The following is a 25,679-nucleotide window of genomic DNA, read 5'->3' on the forward strand; positions in this document are numbered from 1 at the left end:
TGAAAAGCGGCTATTGTAAGTATTTTTGAAATGTCACCTTAGAGCAGTGGTGCCCAAACTTTTCCTGTCATGCCCGCCCACCCCCTTACCAGTAATGGAATCTGTTTGCACCAACCCCCCATTATGCACAGTTGGCTCAGCAAAGGAGCTTGGGCTGAATAGGGTGACCAGATGTCCCGATTTTATAGGGACAGTCCCAATTTTTGGGTCCTTTTCTTATATAGGCTCCTATTACCCCCCCACCCGATTCCCAATTTTTTACATTTGCTGTCTGGTCATCCTAGGGGCTGAACTGGGGATCAGGGAGGGGCTGGCCTGTGGGTGGAGAAGGAATGAGGGCAAAGCTGGACGTGGAGTGGAGCTGCGTCTGGGACCGGAGCTGGGCTGGGGGCAGAGTGGAGCTGTGGCTGGGGGTGGAGCTGGGCTGGGGGCGGAGTGGAGCTGTGGCTGGGGGTGGAGCTGGGCTGGGGGTGGAGTGGAGCTGTGGCTGGGGCCAGAGTTGGGCTGGGAGCAGCATGGGGCTGGATGGCACTCCCTCCCTGCTCCCTGTGGGAGCTGGCCCAGAGCCCATCGCATGCCCCCTTGAATGTTCCTCCATGCCCCCCTAGGTGGGGCGTGCCCCATGGTTTGGGGACCACTGCCTAAGATTGTACTGTGTTACTTTGTCATTGCAAATACTGCTCTTATGGGGCTATTAAGACATGCCAGTGCTAATTAAAAATTAAGATAAAATAAGTTATTGATAATTAGCAGAATTAATTAGAAGTGGCTTTTTTGCTCCAATAAAGTTTAGTGGTGGCAAAATATATTTAATTGGGGGCAAGCCAGAGGGAAATGGTGAAAACAAGAGCCTGGACTCTGGGTGAAATCTTGGCCCTGTGGAAGCCAGTGGGAGTTCTGTCATTGACTGCACAATTCCACTCTCTGTATTCTGTGGGTGAGAGTAAGATAAAAGTGGTCACATCACTTGAAAAGGGAGTCAGAAGAAACACACAAATAAATAAATCAGGGCAACAAAGATTTGGAAAGCAAAATATTTAGTCCTTGATTCACATGTCTTCAAAATACATATTTTCCCCATGATTCCCTTTTTTTTATTGAAGGGGATATCTGCATTTAAGGCCCAATCCTGCAAACCCTTACTCATGAGACTAGTCCTTATATAACTACTCCCATAGAAGTCAGTGAGATTTCTCATGGCAGCAGTTCTGTACCACTGAAGTCAATGAGAGATTATGATTTAGTTCAGTGGGAACAAGCACATATGAGTCAAGCCTACTCATGTGAGTGAGGGTTTGCAGGATTGGGTTCCTGTTGTGTTTCAGTGTCTATGACTTTCTCTGCTTATATGTTCACCACAGGGATTATCCCCTTTGAAGATTTCCATGGGGTGAGATGCCTACAGCTTGTCTGCTTCTCCTTTCACCCCAAACTTTGATGCTAAAAGATCAGAATCTTCTCTGCATTACTTCCCACACATAAGAGTCATTGTCACGGGTATTAGAAAGAAATCTTAGATCCACAGACTATTGTCCAAAGAGAACACCTAGTCCAAACCAGGTGAACAGTAGCCATAACCAGTGGATAGGTTATTTGAACATCTGGTAGGAGTTAGGACACTCACATTTTACTCCCAACTCTGCCACTGACCGTGGGCACATCACTGAGTCTTTCTGTGCCTCAGTTTCTCAATCTGCAAAATGGGGATACTACTTACCCTCTTTTACAAAGTGCTTTTTGTGCTATAAATGAAGCACTATTGACAAGCTGACTGTTACTATGGCAACTGGCCCAGAACACTGATCCATGGATGAATTTGACACCCTCTGGGTCATGTGTCTTTCTGGACATTGTAGTGTATTTCACGCCCCAAATATCTCAGTGTTTGCCAAACCAGTGTTTAGGCATTTGGTTTCTCACAATTTTTTTTTTAATATTCCATGGAAAGTAGACAGCCTTTGTGAAAAATTTCATTTTGTTGAAATCTGAGTTTTCCATAGAAAAACGGTTTCAATGGAACATCTCTGGCTTGTCCTCTATATGATTTTTATTATAATTTATAAATAGATAGAACCTGCTCCATCTGATTCTCTTCCACGTAAAGTAACAATCAAGAGCTACCCCTGGGAAGATGTAATACATTTAGATTCAGTAACATTTCCAGACCATACTGCCCACCATAATTAGTGGAATATGACCCTCACACAAGTTTAGCAATGGATCATGTCCTTGCAAGTTGGTAATTATGTCTTTGCTCTCCTGGAGTATAGTGATGCCTTTTATTCTGTAGCTCTGTCTACAGAGGTCATCCACTGTCACCTAGAATTAAACATTGAAAAGGAAATGTGCCTCAAGATTATTCAATTGTCAAAAAATATATAATTTGACACATTTAGAAAAAAAAGCAATAAGCCTGCCACCAGAGATGGAGGAAGGTTTTCTTTCTATGAAATTATGTGGGTGGATGGACAATTATATGAGGATATATTTTGTTGACCTCTTCCTCCTTTGTGCAAGAGAAATGCTGTGAAGAGTACTAATGGGAACCGTTCCTATGACAGTCCCACAATGTACTCCTCTTAAATACTATTAAAAATAGATTTAAAGCACCGTAACTGACTTAAATATAGGAAATACCACAATTCATTTGTAAATAGTAAATGCTATAAAATATGGAGGTATTAAAATTATGGAAAGTATGCAAATATTGAGGAAAATATTAAGAAATTTAAAGGAATGCTTCTAAAGGGAAAATCATTTTGATCTATATCTATCTATCTTTAGGAATATTATCAACTTAAACTACCAGACAGTGACCATTTAAGAATATTTGTGGATAGATTACCACAGCTTTCATTGAGACAATTTGTACTCTGCCCTGGGGAGACCAATGAGAAGGGGTTTGAGGGATTGGAAACTAAGATTTATTGCATGGTGTTTCCTTGACATTGTCTCTTCTGGTGGCGTAGAGAGGTAGGAGACATGACCTCCCACCTCCACAGATCCCCAGGGAAGATCCTTTGTGTGGTGGAGGGTTGGTCCCTTTGTGCTGCTTCTCTGGACCTCTTCCATCCTGGGCCATGCAGTTCCTTCAGGGAGAAGCATGCATACACAGAGGTTGAGTTACTAGTGATTTGATTACTATTTACTTAGGCAAGGATGCCCAGTGTAATACTGGCTGCACAGAGAGGGCAAAACATTGCAAAAAGCAGTTTATCCACCCCTCTTGCCCATGCAAACCCTACCAAAGCAATATCTGTGGAACATTCCCAGTGGGAGTTCTTCAGGACTGGGGAGGGAGTAAATGCAGCAGACCTGACACTTTCCCAGTATGGACACTGCTACACTTTGAGATGGAGGTATAAATTCCAGCTTGAGGAGACATACCCTCCAAGCCAGCTAGTGTGCTAAAAATAGAAGTGTAGCTGTGGTGATGCACACCGTGGGAGGGGCTAGCTGCCCAAGTACATGCCTAGCATTTCAGCTGGGATTGTACTGGGGCAGCTAGCTCACCCGCTGCTCACACCATGGCGGCTACACTATTTTTAGTGCATTAGCTCAATCAGAGCTAGTGTGGGTATGTCTCCCCCAGTTGGGGATTACACCTCCAGCTTGAAGTGTAGATGTAGCCTATGGGAGCATCTACACTGCAATAAAAAACCCAGGTCACTGAGTCTCAGAGCCTGGGTCAGTTGGGCTCTGAGACCCACCCCCATCACAGGTTTCAGAGCCTGGCTTCCAGTCTGAGCCCAAATGTCCACACTGCAATATTTAGCCCTATGGTCCAAGCCCTGTGACCCTAGGAGCCCCATCCACATGTCTGCGTTCCCTTTCCCTTGTGTAAGTGGAAAGGAGCAGATAGACCGCTGTCTAGAACAACTGGAAATGTATAAGGAAATGTCACAAATGCTTTTGAAAACATTCAGCCAACTGAGCACAAGTGCAAAATTCTATCTGCAAATTTCTGGGAAAACAGGCAAAATGGCTGTGAATTGCAAAATACAGATAAGCATTTTTATTTCTTGTGGTTGATACTGTGCATGGCTCAGTTATTTTGTTTTACAGCACTGTATAGGCTGTGATATTCTTCAACTAACATTTTAATTTTGTTTTAAATTAACAGTAGGGGGTGCGGACAGCAGTGACTCTGAATTGGAGCTTCCTACCACAGTGCTCAATTTAAAACCCAGAGCACGAAAAATTTTGCAAGACCAGAGCCAGCAGCAGCCACTGCAGCAATTTAGAATGGAGTGGAGGAATGAAGTTAATGGAGACCATGATGGAAGGGTAGATCGCAGAGAAATGGACAATGAAGCTCAAGCATCCAGAGGGTTCAGGCAACCACTGCTATCGAGACCAAGATTTGGAACAGTGAGTGAAGAAAATTTGACTGAAGATGTTAAATCAACAAGACCAAAGCCACCACCACGAATAGTCAGGTGGGCATCAGAAGCTGAAAGGCATAAAAATAAATCTCAGAATCAGCCATACTGAAAATAGCTGAAGTAGAACTATCAATAATAAACTACAGATTTAAATTAGCATTCTAAACCATCTGACTGGACAATGGGATCTATTTTAAAAACTTGGTGTGGATCCTTTGGGTTGCATGCCCATGTCATTAATTAACTGGATGAAATACTACAGCAAATACTAAACCCAAGACACAAAAGAAAATATCTTTTATGAATAACTTTTAGCAATGCTTTGACAATTATGTTCTTATAACCACTAAGGGGAAACTGTGCCTTTTATCACACTATTAGCTCTGGAACCAAATAAACCAAGTTTGATATTTAATTATCCAACTAAGAATGTTTTAAAAACTCTTACCATGAAGAGAACCTTTAAAAATATTCTAGTACATTTAAGATTTTATTTATGATTGAATTTTGCTTGTCTAGATCAGATTTTTAATGTGAATAGCACTGAAAATTGCACTATGCCCCTGTCCCACAGACCTTACAAGACAAATACATTTATCACTACAGATTATTGTTAGAATGGCCAGTATAGTAGGATGCGGTTAGGGGTTGGGAAGGCTGGAACTGGGTCAGAAAAGAAAGACCCAGCTGCAGAAGCAGATTCTGAAACACATTCAGTTCATGGAAAATGGGCTGTAAAATCAGGTGAAGGGCATTATCTCCTGAGTAATCCTGATTCAGACTATCTGCATTTTCCCCCCAGCAGATAACCAATGAAAGGTGCTGAGCACCTTCAGTGCTATGATGAATGCCCTCAACTTTCATTCATGTCAATGGGAGTAGATAGCACTCAGCACCTATCAGGATTGGGCCCTCAGAGGAGGAGTTGCAGGCACATCAAAAGGATCTGTTTGAAGAACTGGCTACTGTGTCTGTTTGTGGCTACTGTGGAAATGCAGCAGAATTGTTATAACGCTAGTCACAGGCTGAGGGTGGATGGTGTCACGGTGAGGCATGGAGTCAGATTCAGGAAATGTGGGTCCAGTTCTGAGTTTTGCTTGTGAATTTGGGTGGCTCATTTGGTCTCTTTGTATCCCCTCAGTAAAACGGGGATATTAGTCCTTCCTTTGTCTGTTTTGTCTTTATCTAGATTGTAAGCTCAGTGGGAGAGGGACGATTTCCTATTTTTGTTTGTACTGCATGTTGCACAATGGGGCCTCAATCTCAGTTGGAGCCACTAGACACTACCATAAAATAAATTACTATACTAAAACATCCCTGTTTTTCTCATCTCAGTTTAGAGCTGGCCATTTTAGTTTTATTTATGTTTGAGGGTTGGTTTTATTTTTGTTTGTTTTTTGATGTCTCAAACTTTCCTAAGTTTTGCTGCAGTTACTGTAATCCTTTTCTACTGTTCAGGTTATGCGGAGTTCTCGTATCTGTCAAATGCAAATTCTAAATTGAGTGCAGATGGAACCATGATCTTTTTAAAGTCTCACTCAAAGGCCCACATCAAGTTACTTTCTCTACTGTGAAATGTTGATTTTTGCAAAAAAATGTGGCCATGTTTAGTTACTGTGGGAATCAGTCACCTGTGCACAACCATCTTCTTCTCTTTGGCTTATAATGGAGTGAGATGATGCTACAATGTTAATTTATACAAATAATTTTGAATTCATTTTTCAACAGCATCTTGGGGTTTTTTTTTTTTACATTTATTAGAATTATCATCATATACTCTTGCCATATCCGAGCTAGAAATGAGCCTGTGCTGGAATTTTCACACTTGAATCCAGGTCCAAATTTCCCCCATAATGAGATTATGTTATGACTTGGGGGAGGGGTTGAATTAAGTTTGAATTGTGACTTTAAAAAACGTGGTAAAATTATGCATGTAGAAGGTTAGTTTGGTTTACTCACTCTCTCTTTTCTTCGCTGATAAGGACTAAACAAGCGAATGGTAACTGAGCAAGTCACTTAGGGTCAAATTTTCAAAAGTGGCCTCTGATTTCTCACAACTCCTGAGAACTTGCATCTTTCACTGACTTCAGCTGGAGTAGTGGGTACTCAGTGTGATTGAAAGGCAGCCCCAAATGTTTAAATTGCACACCCAAAAACTGAGGCACCTAAAATTAGGGGCCATTTTCGGAAACCTGGGTCTTAACCTCTTTGTACTTCAATTACTTCATTTATAGAACAGGAAAATGCTTATTTTTAAACGCATTTTGAGATATATGAATGAAAAGCAGTAAGTAAATGCACACCATACACTTACAGAATCATTATATTTTGAAGTATGTCTCCTACTACCTTTTATCTCTACAGGGAAAAAGTAAATTGGAACATTATCTTTAAGACTTTCTAATCAGCACCTTCAGCTACAGCCTGCAATGTGGATTTTGTCATCCAATGCCAAAGAAAGTTTGTGGGTGTTGGGAAATTAGAAGCCAAATAAATGTCTGACTATCATCTAGCACCATCTATTGGCGGAAATGATGTATTGACTATAGACATGGTTTTCATTCCCTTCAAGGAAAACAAGTCTGCAGTGATAGAATAATTTCTGTCACACAGAAGCGAAGGGAGAAATTTAGGGAGACCGAATTCAACGGAAGTTTGGCCAGGGTGATGAAATGAACACACTTGTTCTTGTGAAAAGTATTGTGGGATCTATAGTGACAGTTAGGAAACTTCAAGAGGTGAATTGCAAAACCAACCCCCCCACCCTCCCAAGACAAGACTCAAGGCAGAAGAAAAGCAGTGAGTGTGACTCATGGGGATGGCAATAGTGAGAATGGCAAGATGCCAAGCTTATTTTCCTAGGCACCGGAAATGGTGGCTCTGGACACCCTGTCTCAGAACTTGCATTCCAACTCTTTCCCCTTTCTGTCTTTGTTTCTCTTGTATCCATTGATGGCCCTGCCTTCCTGGGTGAAGTAGAGATCAAATCCCATTTACCAATAAGTGAAAGCTGGCATCTCCAAAGATAGCATTTAGCAGCAACTACCTTCTGCAGAGGGGAATCCAAAACCTCGCAGATGCAGGCACTGCCAGGAACAGCATGGAAATTGGGAGCAAAGGGTAGGAGCAGCCCCTAGTACAGGGATCGGCAACCTTTGGCAGGTGGCCCGCCAGGGTAAGCACCTGATGGGCTGCCTGCCAAAGGTTGCCGATCCCTGCCCTAGTAAAAGCATCCTCTTGTGTAAGGGGGTGTGGTCAGGGAGGTGCACAGATTGGAGCCAGAAAACAGAGGAGAGCTGGACTGGTAGGGGAAGCTGGCAACAGGGTTGGAGACAGTGCATTCATATCTGGGAACGAGAGGAATAAGAACAAGAAGGTATTACCAGCAGTTCCTATGGAGAACCCTCTTGCACTCCCTTCAGCTACCATATGCAACTGAACTGACTTCCCAGCCCCATTCCCCAATTCCTTCTGCTCTTAGGCCCAACTCAGGAAATCACTTAATCACATGTTTAATTTTAAGGACATACAGAAGGCAGCGGGACTTTCATATGCGTTTCAAGTTAAGCACATGCTTAAATGATGTCCTGAATAGAGATGTTTCCTGAATGGGTGCCTAGCTGATCAGGAAGCAAGAGGTCAACTTGACTCAGTAAGTCAATCAGGCAGAGGAAGACTAAAGAATTGAGAGAAGGCAGTCACGGAAACTAAATATACTGCATTGGATGTGCATCCCATCCAACTCCATTGACTTGGCCACCTGTCTTCTGAAATGCATTACAAGGAACAATATATAAAGTTAACAGAAGACAATTACTGAAACATTAATAAAAATGGAATGTCATTTCACTTTATTGCATTTTAAAAGAAAATTTTAGTGCATTTTTTGTAACTAACACTACAGAGAGTAATCTTTTCTAAAGTACTTCAGAATCACTTTTTGCTATAAATAAAAGCCACTTTGTCCAGTAGCATCAGCTACAGTATGTCCCTGAGACCACATCTTTCACAGGCTTCTCACGCCAAATATTAATTTTCCATAATACAGATTTAGACAATAAGAAAAATACATCTTCCAAACCAAAAATCGTTCATATATTAAAGCAAAAAATAAAAAAATAAAATAAAATTTGGTTGTGGAAAGAACAAAGTGTTTCAGCTTGTGCATAAACATAAAAAGTGAAGTGTTGAGTCCTATCGCCCCTGAGAGTGGTATGCAGACAATTGTTAAATCTAGTGTTAGCTAATTTCCTGGTGCATTTGGTCTAAGAAAGCCCCCCACTTTTGTTATCAGTGTCACAAGTTAGAATGACTTTCTATCTGTTGGTTGTTGGGTAAGAAGACCACCAAAGTTGTTAAATCCTTTATACCAAAAACCAGTCCATTATGTTTTATTTCCACTTCATTCCAAGTGGCAGCAGCAAAGCAAAGTTTGCCCTTGTTGCCAAGAAGGCTAACAGCATACTGGGCTGCATTAGTAGATGCATTGGCAGATCGAGGAAAGTGATTATTCCACTCTATTTGGCGGTGGTGAGGCCACATCTGGAGTACTGCATCCAGTTTTGGGCCCCCAACTACAGAAAGGATGGGGACAAATTGGAGAGAATCCAGTGGAGGGCAACAAAAATGATTAGGGGGCTGGGACACATGACTTATGAGGAGAGGCTGAGGGAACTGGGCTTATTTAATCTGCAGAAGGGAAGAGGGGGCATTTGATAGTAGCCTTCAACTACCTGGAAGGGTTTTCCAAAGAGGCTGTTCTCAGTGGTGGCAAATGACAGAACAAGGAGCAATGGTCTCGAGTTGCAGTGGGGGTGGTATAGTTTGGATATTAGGAGGGTGGTGAAGCACTGGAATGGGTTACCTCAGGAGGTGGTGGTGGAATCTCCATCCTTAGAGGTTTTTAAGGTCCGTCTTGAGAAAGCCCTGACTAGGATGATTTAGTTGGAGTTGGTCCTGCTTTGAGCAAGGGGTTGGACTAGATGACCTCCTGAGATCTCTTCCAACCCTAATCTTCTATGATTCTATGATAAAGGTCCCTGTTCTGGGGAATGATGTGTCTTTCCTGAGTGGAGGGGAAAAGGGCACGAGAATTAGTGGGGACGTTTTGAGGCTCTTACTTAAATGGTCACCAGGGATAAAATTTTCAAAAGTGACTTAGGTGCCTAAGTCTCAATTGAAAGTCAATAAGACTTGGGCTCCTAAGCACCTAAGTCACATAGCAAAACTTTATCCCAGGTCACAAAAAAATAAGATGAAATCTACAGTACATTAAAAATGAGAAGATTCCATTTTCTGCATGAAGCTTAACTCTCAGACAGAAATCAAGGGGACCTCCCCAAAACTAGTCTATACATGTGCTTGTCTCACTGGGTCCGCCTATAAAATTTCAAGTAATTAAAATATATGTACGTGCTCCCATTGTGCTTTTTACTGAGATCAATGGGATTTTGCCACCGATTTCAAACAAGAACAGGCACTCTGTAAGAAGGAAAGAAAAGTTGATTTAAAAACAAAATTACAAAAGCACCAGCTGTGACGGCTATAAAGTAACATTTAAAGTTGCATGTGCACATCATACGTGCTAAATTCAATTTAAAAAAATCTGCAGAGAGGCTTTGTATACTACATCAAATAATTAAACGGGAAGTGCTATGAAACTTTCAGATAAAAGGCACTATAAGAACAAACTTTTTTTTTAAATTAGTGGATCAAATGTAATGCTCAGAAAAGTGACAGACTAGTAACACTGGCTTGAACCTGGTATAGCATGGGTCACTGCTATGGAAACCATCCCCATAAGTCTGTCAATGCATTTCAGTCTTTACCTGCATCAACTTCCATTAGCTTTGGCCTGCTAAAATGGATGCAGACAAATGAAGACTAAGCTGCCAGACACACACATTTTCCCTGGTTACCTAAATTGGGATTTAAATGTATGTCTCCAGAGATGAAAAATAATGGATTAATCCTACATGGAATGAACACTTTAAAACATCACTAGATTTTCCAAAATGTGTCTTAAACAACCATCTAAAGAACAGGAAGGAGCAGTTATTCTTAAAATGAAGATGGAACAAAATTGCACAGGAAGTTCTGGGAGTTCCTTAAAATACTCACTTATGACAGAAGGTTGCCAGAAGGAGGTGTTCAATAGTCCAGTAAAATTTACATTGTCTCATCTTCAATCACCCTTACTCTGCACGATGGCATTTTCTCTTAAACTACCTTCTATATTATACATAAAAGAAACATACGTGCTAGAGCATACACAGCTCTATTTACCAGAAATGCTGGGACAGAGGAGTGAAAGCAGAATGTCAGCCAGCCAGTTGGGAATGGTTAATTATGCTGCATGGGAAAACTTCTAGGCAGAGCATGCGTCACAAGTTATATATGGAACCTCTGATTTATCAACAAGCCATTGTCACAGGAGGCCAATGGTTTATCCAGGTCAGCCTTCATTTCTCATACTGATAAGTGAACATAACAAATTTTACTTGTTTAAATAAAAAAATTCACTTGTCTGTCTCTCTCAGTCAAAGAGCCTATCAGTCTAACCATCATGCTTCAATGTGCGGCTGCAAACTGGATTATTCATCAGCCATTTATATATTCAGAGTCAGAATCATTTTTCTTGAAGGGATTTCAACCTTATTAGCATAAAGAAAATACAACGCTCAATTTACGAAAGGTTTTAAATGATACCTGCACCTTTGAAGGAGAATTTCTCTCTGAACATTCCTGTCTTGACGTATGATCCTGCAGCAGACAAGTCTGTATGAATCTGAGGGCTCAGTCAGGCTGGCCTCCCCTTGAACTTGTATCATTTCTTTTAGAAAACAGCCTGTTGCTGCAATACAGGTTTCTTTAGTGCTCACCATTCTTTAGTATAACGTATCCCCAGCTGTTTGAATTACTTTGCATTTTATTGACGATGCACCAGCCTGTCCAAAATAAGCTGCTATTCACTTTTTAATTTAGCATTTCTACCACTGCAATATCGTGGTGTGTTCATGAGCATTATCAGAATAGCCACCAGTGCCAGCCCCACACCAAGACTTGGAGGGCCACAGGGACTGAACTCCTGTGCAATTCCTGAGAGAAGAGGGGCAATTATGCGTCCCACAGATGTCACAGACTGACCAACTCCTATGAGCGTGCCACTGGCCTGATTCCCACCCAGGGTCAACTCAAGGTCAGTGATGCAAGTGCGTCCTACAGTGGTTGAAAATGCTAAAAATGTTGACGATAAAATGACCGCCCATATGCTGAGTGCTGTGGAATATAGCATTATCAATACACAGGTGAGAACAGTGGAATGTAATAAAAGTGCATAAGAGTTATGTTGATAGAGTCTTGTTATTGGTCCAAGTAGAAAACCAGCAAGTGCTCCAACGGTGCTACTATAGCTTATGAGGTACCCTGTGAGCTTAGGTTTCACCCCAAATCTCTCTTCAATTGCCAGAACAAAATTGCTATAATACAGCATTACAGCTACAGACATTAGTAACCGTACTAAAAATATATCCCACAGATCAGAGCATGCAATGCTTTTAATCCTCTTCAGCACTGACACAACTGGAATCCATAGGGACTGGAGGGGAGTATCATATTTCATTGTTCCATTAGCTAGTGATCGAACCTGCAGGTCATAGTTTGCCTTTGCTGTCACTTTACTGTTACTGGTGGTCTGTTCGTTTTCATCACTATCTGTGTGTTCCTCACTCCATGGTAACATCCAGACGAGGCCTGTAGAGGTAATGCATTACAATCAGTTAATTGTAGACAGTTACGCTCTTTACCCCATACTCAAACACGTAAGTTACTGTTATGTTTTAATGATGTCTCTAATGGTAGAAATCAAAGACATGAAAGTATTTTGCACTTTGTTGGCAACATTTCATCTTAAAATAATCACAAAACAGTTTACAAAAATGAAGCACAACATAACCCATGTAGTTACTATTGGTTTCCCCATATTTTAAATGGGGCTCTATAATAAGAGAGAGAAAGGTTAAGTGACTTGCTCATGCAGCATATACATAGCAGATCTGAGAACTTAACCCAGGATTCAGACTCCCATTCTCCAGCTCTAGACACAAAAACAACACTCCCTCTCTTGTATCTGAATGTAAAAAATAAATAAAGAGGGGGAGGGGCTGTCTTAAATGAACTCTTTTCAAAAAGTCAGAGGAAGTTTACATTCAAAGAGCAGTCTGAATGCACAGAACAGAAGGGGATTACAGTCATATTACTGTACAAACAGCATGAACACGTACCGCTTGAAAAAGCCTGAAGCACAAAATACTACATACAACTTACCAGCATTCAGAATGAAGATAAAAGAACAGATGAAAGATGTCAGGTAAAAGCCACTCTCTAACTCTGTAAAGTAGCCACCAACCACAGGACCCAGGATGAAACCAACACTGGAGGCTGCATTGAAATGTCCTATTACAAGAGGACGCTCTTTCTCAGAAACCAAGTCAGAAAGAAGAGCTTTTGAAATGGAGAGTGTGTGTTTGAAAATACCTGCAAGATAACATAAAAACATACAGGAAAACGATATCATATTTATTTAGCATGTGATGTAATTCATAAGGTTGTGGTTAATTCTTCTTTGAAAATTCCAAAAGCTACAAATTATCCAACGCCAGAGCTATAGAGGTTGTGTCCTGGGCATCTGACGAGTCTGGCAGCAACCATTCCCTCGGCTAGTTGATGGTTGGGACCTAGGAATCATGTTAAACAGAGATCTATGTCAAGTGAGCAAAACAGCTCAAATAGAATAGAAGCAGCACCTCCGAATGGTGGATCCCAGTAGAGGTGAGGCAACTGCCAGAGACACTGCATCTTGTGGTCAGTGCTGGGGAAAGAACGATACGGCAGGCTAGACACTTGCAATTGGTACAGTACAATCCCAGATTGTTAAACAGTAGGTATTGACAGGCCGAGAGAAGCAGTAATTAATATGAATTCTGGGGCATTCTAAAAATGACACACGTGCACAATAAAATCTCTCTCTCTGCTCCTTCCTCACAAAAGGATTACCTTACACCACCACAGTCCGCAACCATTGGCAATATAGGAGCATTACAAAAACCTCTAAAGAGGTAGTTAAAATTTTAAAGATTTATCAAACAAACCACTGAAGTTCCTTTATCATACCAAAAACCCACTGCCTCCTCTATCAAGGAAACAAAAAAGTTTTCTTTGGAATGAGGCTAGTCAGTCAGAATTTTAAAAACCTATTATCTGAGTTTTATAATACAGATATGTTGATGGAAACTTAGTGTTAGTGGCACTAACAAATATGCTTTTCCACAACATACACAGCCCATTAAGTAGTGAGCCAAGCTTTTAGGTGATCTCCTATTTGGAAATATATGTTCAGTATGACAACAATATACTGAAGATAATATGACAGGTTTCAGAGTAGCAGCCGTGTTAGTCTGTATCCGCAAAAGAACGGTGCTACAAGTACTCCTGTTCTTTTTGAAGATAATATATATCATATTATGTGGTGCACACAGACTAACATTTTTAGAAGTTACTAGTGACTTTGGGTGCTCAACTTGAGAAACATTAAAGTGGCCTGATTTTCAGGAAGTGATAAGCACCCATCCTTTGAAAAAACAATCCCTGCACTAAAGTGTCTCAGAAGTTGTTCACCCCCTCCCCCACCCTCAAAAAAAAAAAAAAAAAAAAAAAGCCCTGAAAAATCACTGGTACATTTCTCAATTAAAAAAAAAAGTAAATGAAAAATTCAGTAAAAAGATCAACTTAGAGGTCTTTTCAAAGCTGGGGTTCCATAGGTGCCAAAGAACCATTGCACCTGTGATAAGTAAAACTGTTCAAAGCTGCTATCCAGGTTGTCCCCATATTTAAATATCATGACTTCCACAGCAATAATTCTCAAACTAACATTGGACTGAATATAAATCCAAGTACCAAGTCAATTACTCACCTACAGGTATCCATGCAATGGCAAATAAACACACACTGGTGGACATGCCAAGTAGCAAATAACCCAGTGCACTGAAGAGGATACAGGCAAGCAGGGAATATTGTCTTCCTATTACATCACTCCAGCAGCCCTGGTAAGACAATAAATGAGTGCTTTTATAGTACTGAACTACCCATTGTGAACAATATGCATGTCTGAATTAAATTGATTACTTCTCTTCTCAAAAGAGAGGTCCCTGAGGGACCATCAGTGGAAACATTCATAAATAGATTAGATAACATTCATAATAGTATTGTGTCTAGATGCCAGAGGCTGGACACGACGGACTAAATTCAACCCTGAAGTCAATGGGAGAAGCACCTGCTTGCACCACGAATTAATTTTACTAGATGAGATATGAAACCCAAGCTTAATTTAATTTAATGTCTCATCTTAATTTTATGTAAACTCGTGACAATTTAGTGAAATATCATGGGCGACAGTCTAATGAAAATGCCATCACACCAACACTGACCATTATTATTTATTTACGATAGTAACTACTGTGTGCTAGATGCCTGCCAAACACTCAGAGAGGGCAGTCCTGGCTTGAGGGAGATATCACTCTGAGGGCAGACAAACAGAGAGAGGTCATGGGAAGGGGGAAATTAAAAGGTAACCTATATACAATAAGTCAGCTTAATTCACTACAGGCAGCATGGCAGAAGAGGGTCTTTAAGTAGGAAGGGTAGGAGCCTTACACATAAGTTCAGGGAAGCTGCAAGAGACAGAGGACAAGGTGACTGTGTGCTAAACGGGTGGATGAAACCTAGGAGCACTGGCTCCAAAGTACAGATTTGAATGTTGGCAGGTACAGTATACATTCCTGGCCTATGGCCTTGGGGTTGTGTCCTTGTGCATATTTGTTTTGGGAAAGGAGAGGGAAAAGCATAACCTATGGGGAAAAAATAAAGTTTGAGAGACATTGCATAAATTAAGGCCATCTGGCAAATTACAACAGACTCCATATTAATCACAGAATAGCAAACACAGATAACATAATTTCAGAGATCTGGTCCATGATGCTATTTCTTGTATTTAGATTACTGCGTTGAAGAAAACTGCTCTAATAGCAACACAACATTAAACAGAATGTTGCATGACTGACACATAGTAATATTTGAATGCTTAAACTACTACTTTCAAATCTAGGCAGAGATTTGGTTTTCAGCTAAAAATTTCATCTTGTGTACTAGGATTTGATTAGTCCCTATAACTGAAACAAAGAGTTCCACATAGAGTAAGAACAGTTCCTCCAACCTCAAGGGCTTGTGTAAACACTAGCGTAACACTGACAGGCCTCGGTTGTCGGCGGGCAGGATCGAACCCAGGACCTCTGGAGCTTACTGCATGAGCCAAAAGTCAACTGGCTGTTAGCTAAGGCTGTAGGGCAGACTCAATCTCTCTCTCTCTCTCTCTCTCTCTCTCTCTCTCTAAGTGGTCTCAGTGCCACTAGGAGGTGTGTGGGTTACACTAGCAAATGTACAGTTTCACATTCCCCAAAGTATTACCATTAATGTTATCAATTTTCCTACAAAGTTAATAGAAACACCAATATATATTTGCAATATAGCTATGCATCCGAAGAAGTGAGGTTTTTACCCATGAAAGCTTATGCCCAAATAAATCTGTTAGTCTTTGAGGTGCCACCAGACTCCTTGTTGTTTTTGTAGATACAGACTAACACGGCTACCCCCTGATACTTGACACCAATATATATTTAAGATTCAGTATTCAAAACTTACCACAAACGTGCTAGAAAAGAGCTGCAGTAAACCATAAAAAGATCCTAAAATAAAAATAGTGGAAAAAAAGACACTGGGAATTAAGTGTGAACAGACTTGTGAAACTAGCTTTAAAATGGTTCTGCAAAATGGGAAAATTAACAAAATAACTCATTAGAAGTACAGGAAGAGGCAACAGGGAAAAGCAGGGGCGAGGTACAGCATGAAAAAGAGTTTCACCACTTTGATGGATGAATTTTCCTCTTTTTCTGGGTGTCTCAAAATTGCAATACTATTCAACTGAGAAGTGTGGAAGCAGAAGTATGCTGCTTTGCCAGGGGAAATAACTGAAACTGGGACAGTTGGCATCCTACACCAAACATGACAGGGCATTGTAGCAGTAGGCCTGGAAGAAATTGCAAATCCTACCCTTCAAAATGAAGGGTAAGAACCTAGCAGCAATTGGCGAGTAGGAGAGAAGGAACTGAAAGAAAACAACAATTCCAGCATGGAGCCAACAGTACAATATTTGTCAGTCTCTTTTACTGATTAAAGGACACCCCAGCTCCCTGGCTTTTTGAACGCTTAAAGTCAATGCAGAGTGTAGAGGTGATAACGTACTGTACACTAAGTTACTGCATAAAGAACATTTCTGTCAACCAAACTCAGACCTGGGATTAGCATCAGAAGGAGCTCTATTCCAGGCAAACTGAAAAGGCAGGATATTAAAAATCTGGATATAAAGACGACATTTCTATCATCATTACTATTTATAAACTAGACCTGTATTTGTGTTACAAGCCAGGACCCCATAATCATTTCAGTGGAGGACAGAAAGCTACAGAACTCAAAAAGGTCATCATTTGGAACCCACCATACAGTAGCTTCTGAAGACAACTATGAAGAAATACAATGACTTAATAGTGGGACAATCAAGATTATAAGGGAGAAGAATCAGCTGCAGACAAGTGTCTATCTTGCTTAGAGCTTGCCATTTTTTTCCACTGTGTGGCTACTGAAGGTTAGTTATGATACATATCTGACTTCTACCTCATGTCCTGGGTAATCAGTACCCAGGCTGTACTCACCTACTACTCCTGCAACAGTTGGACTTGCTCCTAGAGACTTGATATGAAGGCTTAACAGAGGCACAACCATACTTACACCAAAGAAGTCCTGAAAGAATAGGGAGAATGGAGTTTCAGTAATTGAGCATATTTACAAAAGATACAGAAAGTCAAGATTTAGAATAAGTGATTCTGTATTTTAAAAGGGTATTATATTTTAATTAAATAACAATCTAGGATCAGGTCTACATTTGGAAGGCTCCACCCGTACAGATATACCAGCATATTATACCGGTCAAGTGCTTCTAGCGTGGATGCAGCTTATCCTAGCTGCCCTGAGTGAAACAAGCTATACTGGTAAAAGCACAGTTTTGCTGGTATGACTGCATCTACACTAGGGGTTCTAGACAGCACAGTTATGCTGATCACAAATCACACTTTCGTCACACACATGACCAACAGTTTGTAACATAGACCTGGTCTACAAGAAATAAAAAGTGTTGTGTTGCATTGCATAATCCTTGCAATTTGACTGGTATGTTCACAAACTACAATTTTTTAAGCTAAAAACTATGACAGGAACTACTTATCTTCTGAATGGTTCTAAATACATGAAAAAAGCTACACTCTTTCAGAAGACCTACTTAAGAAATATTGAATGCTTTATATATATATATTTGAAGTTGAATAATTATTCTGAATTTTCAAAATGATAGGTTTGCACTAATAGCATTTTTAATTCAGAACTATAAATAGTCTGGTGTATCATGCAAATACGAAAAAAGCTCCTCTCTGTACAAATAATTAAGTTATGAAAACAAACATTTAAAGCACTTTGAAAAATGCATGTAAAGTACAGTCTTTCAGTTGAAAAACATCATCTACAACGGGAAGAGAGGCTTTCAAGACAGCCCACTCCTGTAAGTAGATTACACTATTTTTCTTACATTACAATGGCAAAGTGTTATACAGGATACAGTACAGAGGCAAGGCAAAGCATAAGGGAAGCAGAGATTTCCTCAATAGCATCAGAGGAAGGCGAGACAGCATGTGGGGGTTCTACACTACTATACTGTACAAGGATCTCCTGGCCTATCCTTTCAAATTTTTATCTTTTGTTAACTTACCATATTGACCTGCTAATTCTTTACTGTACAATGCTGCTTGCATGCCACTTCTACATCAGAGTGGAACTGTGCTGAAGGGGACTACTGAAGCAGTATCACCTTTTATGAGAGACTACTGCAGTTGGACTAAACGTTCATAATAGTCCGTCCAAAACTAGAATAGAGATGTCATTATATATACCATTCAGTCAAATGCTTCAAATACCTCATTAAGCAGTCTTGATGGCTAATTTTTATATATACATACACTCACAAAACTATTGAAAGTCTAATAATACCCATAGTTGATCCCTGGTACTTCTTAAGTAACACAATCTTTAAGCCCAGTAATTATTACTAGCATTTGCATGTCAGTGAAGAACAGTAATTATTTCTTATTTTAAAGAGAGAAGTGTATGTTATTCTAAACTCTAATTTACTGACTATGGGAAGGTTATGTAGCAGACAACAGTTCAGTGACATCTTTCAGCTACTATTCACAGCGGTCACCCTTAGAAATGTGCCAATTGCCTTCTGTGGCAGAGTAAATTTACCTCAGTATTTGAAGGGTTCTAATTATTACCTATAATGAGTATAAGAAAGTTTATGAAACATTGCAAATATAAATGTAAGCATTATCTATTTAAAGCAAAACAGACAAGCTCTATGGAGCACTAGTGCCTACTGCTTTTTCAGACTTGTAAGGAGAAAGACAGAGCCAAAGAGGAAGCACAAACAAAGGAAAAGAAGCAAAAACGAGACAGATTTATCAAAGGCGGAAATGATGGGAAAACAATATAAAAGATATAAAAGAAACATGTCAGTTCTCTTCGGCTAGTTTAAACAATGTAACTTGCAGTAATACATACACATACAAAAACATTTCCCCCCTGTTGTATCAATCTTAAATGCTTATTTTTGAATTAAACTATCACACTGGCTAATTGAACTGAAAGCATTCAAGGTCCCAAACATGAATGGTTAGTTTGCCTATGTTAATAGACAGTATAAACATAGTGCTTTAATTTAGTAACAGGGCAAATCCTTATGTCTCTCCTACATGTGCAGATGGCTCTCTTTGCATGAAACCACTGTGGTACCACTTTCCAAGGGGCTGAACAGGATTTGGTGAGTGCACTCCCCATCCAGAATACTCCGCTCAACAGGGGCATCTTGCATGGCTGCATGCAGGGGGAGATTTGGAAATAGGGCAGGGCTGGAAGTTCTACAGCCAAAGCACAATCAGACCCAGAAAACTTAAGAGACTCATCCAAGGCCACACAGGAAGTCAGTGACAGAGCCTGGATTAGAACTGAAGAGTTCCTGACTGCAGCTCCCTTTCTGAGTCCACAGAACAAACCACTCAATCCCTTAACAACAGCTGCTCTGAAAGCAAGATTTCACATGATTTAGTTCAATAAAAGTGTCTGACAAATTGTCTTCAGTAAACTCCAATTAACAAATTGTTTTGTTTGGAAGTAAACCCTGCACTGCAGTATTAGCAAGCCGATTTGAAAGTGAAAGAGACACCATTGTCCAAACTGAATTAAGAGTAAACTGCACACCACTGCGGTGAATACTTGAGTACTGAACAGAACAGATTGTCTAAGCTCAGACATTTGGAGGAATTTTTCCAGTCCCTCAGGAATCTCAAGGCTTTTTTGGCCAGGTAGTTGCTATTATTGTCAAGGCCAGGGGAGGTTCAACCATGACAGTGACGTTAGATACAAACACAGGAGAAATGGGTGGTGTCCGGACAGGCAATAAAAAGGCAGCTCTCGAACCCGGATGCTCTAGGGTCATTTACAGTATGGGATAGAATCTATTTTATATGTGGATTACACATATTGAAGGTTACATTTGTTATCCATTCCCCACCCCTACAAACAGCAGGGAAGATCTGCCCTGGGCTGCAGGCGGGCCTGGCAATGGAGCCGAGGATCCTGTCTCAGGGGTTCTGAGTGTTCCAGTGCAGACAAGCGGCAGAGACACCACCGGGGCCCAGGCCAGACAGTATTTGCTTTTTTACATTTACTTACTGACTTACACACACACCCCGCCGGGCAGGTGACTGATGCTCCTGCCCCCCGCCCCGCACTCACCAGGAAGCCCACCAGGTAGAGGCACCGCACGAAGCGGCTGGGCCGGGCCCGGCCCCGCGCGGAGCAGGAGGAGCCGCCGGGCCCGGCCGCGGGGCTGGCGGCGGCTCCGAGGCCCCCATTCTCCAGCCAGGCCCGGCGCCGGCAGCGGAGGGACGAGCATGCGCAGCGCGGGGAAGGCGGGCGCGCCGAGGCCTGGGGCGGGGCGTTGACTAGAGGGCGGGGCGGTCAGACCTTCAGAGATCAGAGTCACGTATTTGCCAACTATGATCTCACACGAGTGATAAGTGGAGGTGGGGTTGATTTGCCAGGAGGGCTTGAAGCCTTTGAGGATCGTGTTACCCAGTTTTTCTCTATTCCCCTGCCCAGCAGCTGGACCCCTGCTGGGATTGTCACAGGATTCCAGGAGCTGGGGCTTTAAGAGGTGGGTGATACCAGTCACCGGTGGGGACCAACCTTGTCAGTACCTTCCTGAGGTGTCCAACACCAGACTGCACCTGTTAGGCCAGATGAAAGGATGCCATTGTGCGTACCCTTTCTCACTTCCTGAAGTCCCACTTTTGTAGGGCCAGCTCCAGGAATGCTGCCCCTTGAAAAGTGCCGCCCCATGCATATGCTTGGAATAGGGTTACCATACATCCGGATTTTCCCGGATATATCTGGCTTTTGGGGCCTCAAATCCCCGTCTGGGGGGAAATCCCCAAAAGCCGAACCAGGCTGGAGACTCTGGGGCCGGGGCCAGCCGCTGGAGGGAGCCACTCGGTTGGGGGAGGCCAGACTGGGCCTCGCCTCCTCCCCATACCCCACCCCAGCTTACCTGCTGCCTGCTTCAGGCTTCCCGCGAATCAAATGTTTGCGGGAAGCAGGGGAGGGAGCAGAGTTGGGGCGGGGACTTTGGGGAAGGGGTGGAGTTGGGGCGGGGGCTGGGGCCGGGGCCCCGTGGAGTGTCCTCTTTTTGGACACTCAAAATATGGTAACCCTAGCTTGGAACCAGCGGCGGCTCTAGCTTTTTTGCCACCCCTTTGGCGGCATGCCTGCGGGAAGTCTGCTGGTCCCGCAGCTTCGGCGTACCCGCCGCCGAATTGTCGACGAATCTGCGGGACCGGCGGACCTCCCGCAGGCAAGCCGCCGAAGGCTTCCTGACTGCTGCCCTCACAGGGACCGGTAGGGCGCCCCCCGCGGAGCGCTGGTGCCTGGAGCCGCCACTGCTTGGAACGCTGGTGCCTAGAGCCAGCCCTGCACTTTTGAACCCATGTCATACACCGGGCTGCGGCTGTGCTGATGGCCCCCAGCATGGGGTGTGGGGATTCTCTGTGGGTCAATATAACAGCTCTGGCTTAAGGGTTGTGTCGGAGAAAAGAAAGGGCAGGAGTAGGTCTTGGTCACAGCACACTATGCTACAGCTAGTTTGTAAAGGTGTGTGACAGCACACTCATGGTCCTTAGGAGCCAATGCATATTAGAGCAGCCCTGGAGCCAAAACTCAAGGGGCACTAAAGATGGCTTAAAGCCACCCCTCCCCCAGCGCATACACACTTTTTTGCACCCAGCCCTGAAAAGAATAATCTGACCACACAAACTATAAACCTCTAAGTCTGGCTCCTTGAGGAGAAATTCATGGAGGATAGGTCTATCAATGGCTATTAGCCAGGATGGGCAGGGATGGTGTCCCTAGCCTGTTTGCCAGAAGCTGGGAATGAGTGACAGGGAATGGATAACTTGATGTTTACCTGTTCTGTTCATTCCCTCTGGGGCTCCTGACGTTGGCCACTGTTGGAAGACAGGATACTGGGCTAGATGGACCTTTGGTCTGACACAGTATGGCCATTCTTATGTAGAAAATTTCTCATGCCCTCCCACCCAGTAATCTGAAATGGCTCTCATCTTGTTCTGGCTTGTAATACAGAAGCTGTGCTGCTGTTTTGGCTCTGTATTTGTATTTTTGTATTGTTTATTTCTGAATGTCAAGATTTTGGTAGGCATTGTTTTTTGCTGCCTTTCAATTCAAATACATAAAATAACATTTGTAAAGCATTTTGAGATCCTAAAATGAAAATTGCTATATAATGCAAAGTATTATTATTATGTTAAAACCAGAAGAGATTTCCTAATTCAGCCACTTGGTCAGGAATCAGCCAGCAAGGCTATACTTTCTGAAAACTTAAGAAATTTGAAGGAACAGCAGCTCAATATTTTTACATTAAGCATAAACTCTTTAATATTTTAAAATAGGTTTTGTTTTATAAAGTCTTGGACAATGCTTCAAAGCCTGCAATAATGTCTTAAGAAGAATTAGACTCCACATTAGGCTTGTGCTATAACTATGGTTAAAGAGTCCTCTGGACCTGAAGCATCTTTCAGGATACAATCTGTCCTATTACCATCACCGCACTAGCCATAACCTCTCTTACAGAATATGTCCTCCTAAATTAATTGAGTCAGTCCTTATCAGTTTACTAATTTACTCTAGCCACTTGGTAAAACCACGAATGAAAGTTGATGTTTGGCAAAAGAAATGAACAATTGATGTGTCCCTGCGAACTCGATAAAATATATCTTCATGTGTTTTTAAACAGTCAGTTACAGAGTTACGGTCTTGATCAAGAATAGGGTACACAGTAGGAGATGGAGTTGTGTTTGTCTTCTGAGAACAAGACCTGAAGATAAGAAGAAGACAATCCAAACTCCCAGATATGTAACCTTAAGGGCCAAGGAGGCCCAGATGTGGGTGGAAAGCTGAAGATTCCCACCCTAAGATCAGGAACTGGTTTCTCTACTGCCCTGACAGAGGCAAAAAGCTGGAAGTCAGGTGCGCTAACCACTGCCTGGCCCTCAGAACCCCCATCACAGTCACATCCTAACAGTTAACAAAGTTTTGAGAACATATTCAGTCCCTCAGCAAGAGAGACAACATTTTAAGCCTTATAAATTTTCAACTAAAGTTCTTAAAATCATTTTGTGAGACAGATCTAAGACAACGAATGCAATTTATTGCAGTAAATGGAACATATTCTTGGATTTCAGCATTACAAATAGGCAAGATCAAGACCCCCAAATGTACCATTTATCATCAAACTTACCAAATCTAACAATGACTTATTTCATTCTGGTTTACAACTTCAAATCATTAGGGTGTATTTAGCAGTCATTTCAACTTTTCATATACAGATTGAGCCCAGAAGAAAAATTTACAATCCACTGGTCCAGAAAATTTTGAGGCACTGTAAATGGATTGGAGTTTTAAAACTGCTGATCATACTAATAGTATCTGAAGAGTAATCTTTTCTAAAAGATCTGGGAATGAGCGACAGGGGATGGATCACTTGATGATTACCTGTTCTGTTCATTCCCTCTGGGGCACCTGGCACTGGCCACTGCCAGAAGACAGGATATTGGGCTAGATGGACCTTTGGTCTGACCCTGTAGGGCCATTCTTATGTTCTTATCTACACATCTGAGACATGAAAATTAGTCTTTTTAGTGACTGCAACCTCAAAGCTATACATTTTGGTGAGTGTGACAGATAGGGTGACCCCTTTTTCAAACAGCAAAGTGGGATACATGCAGGAGCTCTGACCCCCTCCTTCCGAGGCCCTGCCCCCTTCTCCTCCTCTTCCCCCTGAGGCCTTACCCCCTGGCCAGGCCAGAAGCTGGAGCTGGGCTGTCGTAAAAGCTGCCTAGGGAGCCCAGGCCGCTGTGGGAAGCCCCGGACCCTCCACCTTCCCTGGGCAGCACACCCCAGGGGATGGGGACATGGGCTGGGGGCTATCCTCAGGCACCTGGCCCATCGCCCAGGGCAGGTGGAAGGTCCAGAGCTCCCCACAGTGGCCCGGGCTCCCTAGGCAGCTTTTATCACGGCCTGGGCCATCTCCAGCTTCTGGTCTGGCCGGGGGGCAGTGCCTCGGGGGGAAAGAGGAGGAGCAGGGCCAGGGCCTTGTGGCGAGGCGGGCTAAGGCTCACCTCAGCCTCCCCTCCCTCCACCGACCCTGAGCCTTTGGTAGGCGGAGAGCAGCGCTACAAGGAATCTGGGACAAATGCTGTCCTGGCATCATTCAGCCTGGCACTGGGACTTGAACTCTGCATTTTGGGACTGTCCCGCCCAGTTCAGGACTGGTGGTCACCCTAGTGACAGAGTGACTTAGAAGGTTTTTTTTTTTTTTAAAATCTGGTTAATGGAAGGAATTATTTCAAGGATATAGCCCAGTTCAGCTTTCTCCCCTCTTCTGGTGTTTTCACTCCTAGTGTAACTAGAGTTGAGTATAGCAGTTACCTTTGTCCTCTGTTTCTTTTTCTATATCTATCAAAAATATTAACCAACATACTTCTGTTCTTCAGGTGTTCTGCATAAGGGAATAATGGTGCCTTCAGAGAAATGACAGTGCCTTTTCGGAGTGAGGCACGATGAGAATCTTCCCTGCGTGTAAAGAGAAATCCTAACAGAAGAAGCTTAATTAGGTAGGCTGCAGACACTGAAGGGATCTAGGCCCAATTAGGGAACCAACTTTTGTCTCTTTATCTATTTTTTTTGTGTTAATAAGTTAGAACTATTTTTTTAAACTACGCACCTTGAATCTGTGCATTTTATGCTTGGAGCTCTGGGGATCCTGCTGACTCCATGTCACATATCAGAAGATGGTATCTAGGGATCTCTGACAGGACAACTAGGAAATCCTAGAGACCCAAGCATATGGTTAAGACTATGGAATGATGCTACAGTCCTAGAAACACCAAAGGATGTGCTTGTCCTAAAACAAAATTTGAGAACTATGGCCACTTTTTCTAGGGCAGAGCTGCTGAATGAGCAAAAATAAAATTTAAAGGTAGCCTAAGAGTACCTTTGAAAGAGTAGCTTGGGTACAAGCGATTGGTACAGGATATCAACCATGTTTCAACAGTTGAGGTATGAGTTGTTGCAGGCCCTGCTTCTCCAACTACATTTCAATTAGATCATTAAGATTTCTAGAGGTTGAGGTGTTATACAACATTGCCTGTTCTCTTGCTTGCTACAGATCTGAGATAAATTTTATATTATCTCAGAGATAAAAGAACAACAGTAAACCCTCTTTGTCCCAGCAACACAAATCTGAACTAAATAGACTACGTTATTTTGTTGACACTACTAATTTATTAATCATTTTTTTGAACAGAATATAATCCTTCAGGAAGGCAAATAGATTGTGTCACTTTTCAGACTTTCATGAAGCATCTTAAGGACATCTTAGGATAGAGTTGTCATGATTACAGGGCTGCACTTTTGCCCTTTTTCTGGACGCTATGAACACACCTCAGG

At 42.2% G+C, this 25,679-nt stretch overlaps 2 protein-coding genes and 1 long non-coding RNA gene across 6 annotated transcripts in view; 2 read left to right on the forward strand and 1 right to left on the reverse strand.

The window, feature by feature from the left end:
* The window catches only part of SLC9A2 (solute carrier family 9 member A2), a 34,416-nt gene extending 28,717 nt beyond the window's left edge, over positions 1 to 5,699 (forward strand). The window contains exon 12 of the mRNA XM_008166951.4: positions 4,124 to 5,699. Coding sequence (XP_008165173.2) covers positions 4,124 to 4,494 — 371 coding nt within the window. The 3' untranslated portion in view covers positions 4,495 to 5,699. The remainder of the gene's footprint in view (positions 1 to 4,123) is intronic.
* Positions 5,700 to 8,213: 2,514 nt separating this feature from the next.
* MFSD9 (major facilitator superfamily domain containing 9) lies at positions 8,214 to 20,546 on the reverse strand. Of its 4 annotated transcripts, none has more exons than XM_005309665.5 (6): positions 20,394 to 20,546; positions 17,207 to 17,294; positions 16,140 to 16,183; positions 14,356 to 14,485; positions 12,711 to 12,920; positions 8,214 to 12,137 (listed from the first exon to the last, which is right to left on the reverse strand). In XM_005309665.5, exons 2-6 carry the CDS (start codon positions 17,274 to 17,276, stop codon positions 11,350 to 11,352), a joined length of 1,242 nt encoding a protein of 413 aa, XP_005309722.2. In that variant the 5' UTR covers positions 17,277 to 17,294; positions 20,394 to 20,546; the 3' UTR covers positions 8,214 to 11,349. The 4 variants fall into 4 exon arrangements, with proteins under 4 accessions (XP_005309722.2, XP_042710532.2, XP_023959837.2 ...); XM_042854598.2 differs by lacking the exon at positions 20,394 to 20,546 and adding an exon at positions 20,331 to 20,349; XM_024104069.3 differs by lacking the exon at positions 20,394 to 20,546 and adding an exon at positions 14,870 to 14,960 and having other exon boundaries at positions 17,207 to 17,300.
* Positions 20,547 to 20,557: 11 nt separating this feature from the next.
* On the forward strand, positions 20,558 to 24,844 carry LOC135980784 (uncharacterized). Its single transcript, XR_010597684.1, has 2 exons — positions 20,558 to 20,814; positions 24,725 to 24,844. It is a non-coding gene; the product is annotated as an uncharacterized LOC135980784 (long non-coding RNA).
* Positions 24,845 to 25,679: the final 835 nt, after the last annotated feature.

This window comes from Chrysemys picta, chromosome 1 (assembly GCF_011386835.1).
Source record: "Chrysemys picta bellii isolate R12L10 chromosome 1, ASM1138683v2, whole genome shotgun sequence".
Classification (NCBI taxonomy): Eukaryota; Metazoa; Chordata; order Testudines; family Emydidae; genus Chrysemys; species Chrysemys picta.